This window comes from Octodon degus, unplaced genomic scaffold (assembly GCF_000260255.1).
Source record: "Octodon degus isolate 3935 unplaced genomic scaffold, OctDeg1.0 scaffold00060, whole genome shotgun sequence".
NCBI classification, from domain to species: Eukaryota; Metazoa; Chordata; class Mammalia; order Rodentia; family Octodontidae; genus Octodon; species Octodon degus.
Genome location: NW_004524636.1, coordinates 1,877,559 through 1,886,070, shown reverse-complemented (window position 1 = coordinate 1,886,070; position 8,512 = coordinate 1,877,559). Strand labels below are relative to the sequence as shown.

Here is an 8,512-nt window from a genome sequence, read left to right as displayed (position 1 = left end):
GGACCTGGGCTAGGACTGGGTCTGGGGGTTCCCGGAAGTCGGCAGAAATTCCTACTCGGCGGGAGGGATGGGGGGCAGCCCGAGGGGGCGGGAGAGGGTCCGGCCCACGCTGCGCCTGGGCTGGGACTGGTCTCGCCGGCACAGGGTAGCAGGAAGCTCTCCACACACTCACCGGACCTGGGCTAGGACTGGGTCTCTATTATTTCCTTTTTGTTTAAAGAACTTTCTTTAGGCAATCTTTATTTTTTTATTTTATTTATTTTTTTTTTAAATTTTATTTATTTATGTGTGTGTGTGTGTGTGTGTGGCCAGCTCAGCCCACCTGGGGGCGGGGCTGACTGGCATGTGGTGCTGGGGATTGAACCGCGGTCCCTGTGCTTTGCTCAACTTGTTCTAAGTAGGTGCTTTAGACCACTGAGCCATCTCACCAGCCCGGCAATCTTTAAAAGTAATAAATTCTTCTAGTTTTCCAGCATCTAACAATGTTTTTATTTCCCTTTAACTCCTGACAGTCTCAACAGAGAATTCAAGACTAGCAGTCCTTTTACGTGTTGAAAAATAAGGTACCACTGCCTTTGACCTCCATGGTTTCAAATGAGAAACCTGTTGTCATCTAAATTGGTACTCCCTGTGGGCAATATAGTGTCTACAACTGTTTGTAAGACTTTTTCTTTCCTTCTAGATTTTAAGAGTTTAATTATGCTGCATCTTAGTGTAGACCATATCAGGTTTATCTTCAAGGCTTTCTTGGGTCTTTAGTTGTGCTTCTTTTGCCAAACATGGTAAGTTTTCAGCCACTATTTCTTTTAAATACTTTTTCAGTCCCACTTTCATTCTCCCTTCATTCTGAAACTCCAGTTCTATTCATTCTACCTACTTTGTTATTGCCAGACAGGCCATTTGTTTCTAGATTGCTTTCTGTTACTGAAATTGGGTGAATTCTGAGTTTACTGACAGGGATTGAACTTGGGACCTTGTGCTTGTCAGGCAGATGCTTATGCCACTGAGTTATCTCCCTAGCCCTTTCACTCTGCTATTGAACCAGCTATTCTGGTAGTTATTTGTTTCCTCTACTACTATGTTCTTCAGTTCTAAAATTTTCATGTGGTTCTTTTCAAGTTCATTTCTAATTTGGTTCTAACTAATTTATTTTAGTTCTTTGAGATATTTTATACTTTTAAAATTTGTTTTACAAAAAAATAATAAAATTTGTTTTACAATAATTTTGAAACATTTTTATACTAAAAAAACAGTATTGGCAAACAAAACAAAACAAAACAAAACCAGATCTGATGATCAATGGAACAGTTGAGAAGATGTAGAAACAACTCCAGATATACTCAGCCACCTTATCTTTGACAAAGGTACCAAACACATTCACTGGAAGAAAGCCTCTATAATAAATGGTGCTAGAAAAACTGGCTCTGTATATGCCAAAGATTAAAATTGGATCCATATCTTTCAGCATGCACTAAATTTGAAATAGATCGAAGATCTAGACATTAAAATAAATATGGAGGGGCTGGTGAGATGGCTCAGTGGTCTAAAGCACCTACTTAGAACAAGCTTAGCAAGGCACAGGGACCGCGGTTCAATCCCCCAGCACCACATGCCAGCCAGCCCCGCCCCCTGGTGGGCTGAGCTGGCCACACACACACACACACACACACACACAAATAAATAAATAAATAAAGACTGATTACACCTAAGGACTTTGTTTAAAAAAATAAATAAATAAAGTAAAATAAAATAAATATGGGTAAGAATGGGTAAGACTCTCGAAAACATTGGTGTAGGCAAGGATTTTATGAATAAAATCCTGGTTGCACAGGAACTATCAGAAAGAATTAATAACTGGTCTCTCTCTCTCTCTCTCTCTCTCTCTCTCTCTTTTGAGATATTTTATACTTTTAAAATTTGTTTTACAAAAAAATAATAAAATTTGTTTTACAATAATTTTGAAACATTTTTATACTAATGAACCGGGGATTGAACTCAGGCCCTTGCACTTTCCAAGGAAGCGCTTATTCTACTGAGCCATCTTCCCGGCCGACATCTCATCTTATTAAAAAGAAACCACCAACAGAGTTAAGAGGAAACCCACAAGGTGGGAAAAAATGTTTGTCAGCTGTTTCTCAGACAAAGGATTACTTATCAAGAGCATACAAGCAGGGCTGGGGAGATGGCTCAGTGAAATAAGTGCTTCCCCCACAAGCAAGCACAAGGGCCTGAGTTAAATCTCAGGTTCCGCCAAAAAAAAAAAAAGCATAAAAGGACCAGCTCAGCAAATGCTTAGGCAGACGCAGCAGCGTGGGTTTAATCCCCACTGTGCCATGCCAGCCCCATCCCTGGGGACACACTGAGACAGCAATTGAGACTGGGCATGGTGGCACACGCCTGTAATCCCAGCTCTTGGGAGGCTGAACATAGGCAGATCACTGTAAGCCCTATTTACAGTGAGACTCTGTAGACCCTATAGACTCTGTATATATATATAAACAACTCAAAAAAATCAGACCTCCCAAATTTAAAGACCCAATCCAAAATTAGGCATGTGAGATAAATCAACACTTCTCAGATAAAATACAAACAGCAAATAAATATATGAAAAAATGCTCAACAACACTGGCCATTTGAGAGACACCAATTAAAACAACACTGAGAGATTCCATCTCACTCTAGAAAGAATTATCAAGAAATGAACATAACAAATGCTGGCAGGGCTGAGGGGAAAAAGAAACCTTTCTCCACCAGCATAGACTGGTGCAACCACTGTGGAAATCAGTGAGGAGGTTCCTTAAAAAAACTAGGACTAGAGGTTCCATTTAACTCAGCCATTCCCCTCCTGGATATCTTCCCCAAAGAATTAAAAGCATTACACTACAGTGACATATGCACGCCTATGTTTATAGCAGCATAGTTTATAATAGCCAAATCTTGGAAATGGTCCAAATGTCCATCAATTGTTGAATGGATAAAGATGTGGCATTTTTTATATATTGGAGTACTACTCTGCCATAAAGAACCATATACTTGAGACATTTCTAGGAAAATGGATGTATCTTGAGTTCATACTCTTTAATGAAATAAATGGGGCATGCATGTGTAAATACTGTATTGAGTGTAAATAAGGACCAAAATGTGTAACAGGTATTGTGAAACAGGAAGAAAATGTCCCAATGAAAGAGGAAAAGGAGAGAGAAAGAGGGGAAAAACATGGAAACAAGGCTTTTGTAAAGGGGAAGGGAGAGGGGAACACGAAACAAGTTATATCATCTACAGGTACAAATTATCTATGATGAATATATACATATATATATATTCATATACATATATATATATTCATCATAGTACCAATAAAATAAAATCTGATTGGAAAAAATTTGTCTCAAGATAATTTTGAAGCACTTTTTATGATTTTAAAATGCTCATTAGAAAATTACAACATTGCCAGGGAGATAGCTTAGTGGCTTAAGCACCTGCCTGGCAAGTATAACGTCCTGAGTTCAATTCACAGTACCCACCCAACCCCCCCCAAAAAAAAATCACAACATCTGGGGTGGGAATCTAGCTAAGCAGCACAGCCCTTGCCTGGCAAGCATAAGGTCATGAGTTCAATTCCCAGTATTAAAAAAAAAAAAAAAAAAAAAAATTACACCATCTGATTCACCTTGTGCTGGTGTCTGTTGATTATCTTTTCTTATTTATGGTTTATTTCTATTTGTGGTTTCCTTTATTGTCGGCATGACAATGTGAATTGTTAATTTTGATATGTCAAGTTGACTTAAGAACCATTAAGAGATCACTGAAGTTCCTGATGTGCCGGTAGGTAACTAACATGTAGACCAGTAAGAGGAGGAGGGGCAGACCACCCAGGACGTGGCTTCTAGCATGGACAGAATGAAAAAGGAAAAGGAGGAAGTGTTCTTTTTGTTGAAGAGCTCCAGTCTTCACCACTGCCTTTGTATCCTGGTCTCCAATCTCTTCAGCCTTTTAGCAGAGACTCTTCAGACTCACACTTAGCCTGGTGGCTTTACACAAGCTTCCCAGCTTTCACTGGTCTACTATTAGATCTTCCAGCTTTCTGGCACACTGACAACCACTGTGGATTCCTCCATTTCCTCTAACCATACAGATGGCCACTATGACCTTTCCTCTTGTGATCACACAAGCCTATCTAATAAACCTTGTTTTATAGTTATACAAATATTAATTCTGTCTCTGTAGAGAACCCTATTTTCTACTATATCTCAAACACTGTTCTACTGTGTTAAGAGTTGCTTGCATAAGCTGTTAAATTTTATAGTTTAGCAGGTAGTTATTACTTTTAGTATGTGGTTCTTGATCATCTCTGGGTTATTGTTTTAATGGCAAATTATTTTTCAGAGCCTTTGTTACTTGGTATACTTTGTCTATCTGGTGCCACTGGATTCCCAGTGGTCCCTGTGTGGGCAAATGAGTTTCCCCAAACTAAGTTGTCAGGTATTTCTTAGTGGCAAAGTGTGGAACCCCAAGCTTGCTCCAGCCCCTGTCAGCTTCTCTAATGCCCACTGTCTCTTGAGTGGAAAAGCCAACCCTTGAGCCCACAAAGAAAAACAAAGAGGGCACTTGCCATTGATAGGTCCCCATGTCAAATCCACCCCTTGCCTGTATCCCTGGGTAAGGAAGAGAGCATAAAGCCCACATGATTCAAGAGACTTCTTGGATCATGTTATGTTTTGTGGCTGTATCCATTTGACAAGCAGTGCCAACTCTGGTGTCCATGGCCACAGGAGAGTCTCAAGTACAGTATATATATGCAGAGGCCTCTCAGGATGGATTGCTTGCCATACTTGGGCTTCTTTTGCTAGTTCTACTAACCTGTCTTGGTATTTTTCAGTGGAAAAAGGAAGTCTGAGAACACACCAAAAGAGTAAGGGAAGAGTGCTTTCTCTCATGTAGACAGAGTTAGGGTTAGACTCTGCAACTGATGTTTCAGAGGGACCCCATTTGATTCAAGGAAGGAATATGTCTACATGGATCATGCTGTTGCCCAGTCAATGGATAAGGAAACACCAAGTCTAGGAGATATTTTTCTTTTGGGTAGGAGAAATGCAAGATGCTCTGTGGCTATGATGTTTTTCAAGTCTTGTGATCCCCAATCAGCTTATAACCTTCCAGCTATAACCTCTAAGAGGTCACCAGAAGCAGAGAGTGAGAAACCTAATGTGCAGTGGAAACTCCATAAATTTGGAAAAGCCAGGACTGTGTATTGTCTGAGGAAAGCTGCAAGGAGGGAGCAAAGCCAGCCCAAGAAAGAAGCCATGTGGAGCTACAACCACTAGAAGTGCCATAGAGGTGGAGCCACATGGAGCTCATAAATTGCCACTGATTGCTTTGGATATTCCACATGGAACTACAATATTTAATATTTGCCCTTCTGGATTTTGGACTTCCTTTGGTCTCAATGTTTTTTGTCCCCTTGTTTGTACTCTTTGTGATGGTAATGTTTTTCTTGAGCCCATCGAATGAAACAAGTGTTTCCACTTCCAAGTGTTTCATTTGTACAGGGGCTCACAGCTAAGAGTTTGCCTTAGATCTTGGAGAATTAGGAATTGGACTTTTCAGCAATGCTGAAACTGTTAAGACTTTGGCAACTCTTAGAGACAGACTAATATGCCTTTTGCATAAAAGGATGTGCATGAGTCTTTGGGGGGCCAAGGGTGGAATATTATGGTTTGTGTCTTGTCCCCTTCCCCCAAAGTCTCATGCAGTCGATCATAGGGGCAGCTTCAAAAGTTTATGATTAATTCTTGATCCAATGCTAGAATTATGGGTGTGAGTGCTACACCCACTGTGGGGCAGGTAATCTGCCTACAAATGGAAGGAGGGGAGAAAGGCTTGCTAGCTGCCTCAGTTGTTGCTCCTCCCTTTGCTCTCTGTTCTTTTTCCACAGCCAAAAACTGCTGCCATCTTCCATGTGTTACTTTGCCTTAGAACCAGCAGAGTATAGACTGTAACCTCCACTAACTGTGAGCTAAATAAACCTTTCCTTCCTTAATTTGGGGTGTTGGGTATTTTGTCCCAGCAACCAGAGAAAAGTAACCAAAACATCACAAATACCTTTTGGACCAATTTCAAGATTTGCAGGTGCACTTCACAGGGAGGAGCACGGAAAAACAATTCTAAACTCTTGATCATCTCATCTGTACTGGAAACCTATTAGCCTGTTCTATTACCTGTTTTCTTTCCTGATTTTCAGTCACTTTTTTTCTTTTTCTTTTTCTTTTCTTTTCTCTTTTTTTTTTTTTTTTGTTTTGTTTTGTTTTTTGTTTGTTTGTTTTGCTTTGTACAGGGGAATCAAACTCAGGACCTTGCACTTGCAAGGCAGGCACTGTGCCACTGAGCTATATCCTCAGCCCACTCAGTCACTTTTCTTCATTTTTAAATGTCTCATTTTTTATTCAATGCCAGATTAAGTTTTATAACTATTTTAATGTGTATTATAATACACATATACATACAAGTATAATATATAGTTTTGAATTATATAGTGTCACTAAACACATAAAAAATCATTCAGAGGGGCCAGGGAGATGGCTCAGTAGAATAAGTGCTTCCCTGGCAAACGCAAGGTCTAAGTTCATTCCCTGATTCGGGGGTGGGGTGGGGGGGGGAGAGAATCATTCAGATAGCTTGAAGCTATACTTGAGGCTGTCTTCCTTCAGAGCTTTACATTTGCTCCTAGCATACCACTGAAACTAGTAGTAGATCTCTTTCATATCTTTAATTGAAGCTTGGTGAGAACTGATCTATTTTGAGTTCACCCTTAAGCTCAAAGTACAGCCCATTCTTCAGGGCTCCCAACTAAAGTGTGGTGTGTTATCCAATATTCTTTTGTCTGCAGGTCTTAAACTCCAATACTGTCATCCCACCCTGCACGATTACCAAAACTTTGCTGAGATTTTAAACTCTGCTACAATTTTCTACTCAACCTTGTGGCTACACAATGAAAATTAGCCAAACAATCACCCCAGAGAAAAGCTGTACCCAAAGCACTCTGTGAGCTTATCTTCTCTTCAAAACTTGGATCTCGCCGGGGAGATGGCTCAGTGGAATAAGCGCTTCCATGGCAAGCGCAAGGGTCTAAGTTCAATCCCCGGTTCCGCCAAAAAAAAAACAACTTGGATCTCTCAAGTCGGTTTCTGCCATATTTGCACTCTAAATCTTCAAATATATTCCAAATATTATTTTCCAGCTTTTCTAGTTGTTCTCAGTTGGAGCACTGGCTTAGGACAAGCTATTTTACCTTTGGTAGAAATGGACATCTCTCCCTATAACAGATTTTATGACATGAAAAGATGTTTTAGGCTCATATCATAGAATTCCTGGTACCAAACTGAAATAAGCCCACAGGGCCAGGAAGATAGCTCAGTGGCATAAGCTCCTGCGTGGCAAGCACAAGGTCCTAAGTTTGATTCCCAGTACAAAAAAAAAAAAAGATAAAATAAGCCCTTTTTCTAAGGTATCCTAAGCCCCTTGTAATGGGAATTATAAGTTAGAAAACACATGCTGACATTAGAAATGTTCAGCAAGGGGCTTGGGAGATGGCTCGGTAAAATAAGCGCTTCCCTGGTAAGCACAAGGGCCTGAGTTCAATCCCTGGTTCGGCAAAAAAAAAAAAAAAGAAAGAAATGTTCAACAATACCTAAACTGCTTTTCAGGATTTTCAGTACAGAAAATAGTTTTTTAAAAAAGATAAGTTCAATAGAGACTGGGGTTCAATCCCTGGCGTGCCATGCTGGTCCTAGCCCTGAGGCATGCTGAGATGATGATTGAAACTAGGCATGATGGTGCATGCTTATAATCTCGGTGCTTGGGAGGCTGAAAACAGGAGAATGAGAATCACACTGAGTCCGATGTGTGTAGTGAGACCCTGCAGACCTTATACTTAATAAAAAAATAAAAAGATAAGTTCATACTGACATCATAAACTAAAGTTTTCAAGCCCAAGACTCTTCTTAATCAAATTCCATGATTCTACATTTGTTTCTCTCCTTTCCACACAAAATCCAAGGCCCCAACCTAATATAATTATCTACTTGGTTTATAACACATTAAAATAACAATACCAATAACATCATCTCTATGATTTCTAAAAATAGTATGTATTGTACATCTTTGACCTTAGGGATATACCCCACTAAAATACATGAATTACTATGTTTCAAAGTAACTTGAAATATTCCATTTGATTCAGCCTCAAATATGATACACACAGGCGTCCTCGTGAGAGTGACATCGTCTTTAAACCCTCCGTGGCAATCCCTGACGCACCGCCATGATGCCCAGGGAAGACAGGGCGACCTGGAAATCCAACTACTTCTTAAAGATCATCCAACTTTTGGATGATTATCCAAAATGCTTCATTGTAGACACTCTCTCAGGCTTTCACAGAGAGCACATTGGCCAAGCAATGGCTGTGACTCATCCACATGGCTGACACTGACAAAGGTTCTACAATCTGAGGTAC

The 8,512-nt window shown here is 40.1% G+C and overlaps 2 protein-coding genes across 3 annotated transcripts in view; one reads left to right on the top strand and one right to left on the bottom strand.

Annotated features, from left to right (window-relative positions):
• Positions 1–8,512, bottom strand: part of Atrn (attractin) — a 195,647-nt gene that overhangs the window by 145,632 nt on the left and 41,503 nt on the right. The window lies entirely within an intron of this gene.
• LOC105742569 (60S acidic ribosomal protein P0-like) overlaps positions 8,264–8,512 on the top strand; it is a 1,690-nt gene continuing 1,441 nt past the window's right edge. Inside the window, exon 1 of the mRNA XM_023718636.1 lies at positions 8,264–8,400. Within this exon, the coding sequence (XP_023574404.1) occupies positions 8,321–8,400 (80 nt within the window). The 5' untranslated portion in view covers positions 8,264–8,320. The remainder of the gene's footprint in view (positions 8,401–8,512) is intronic.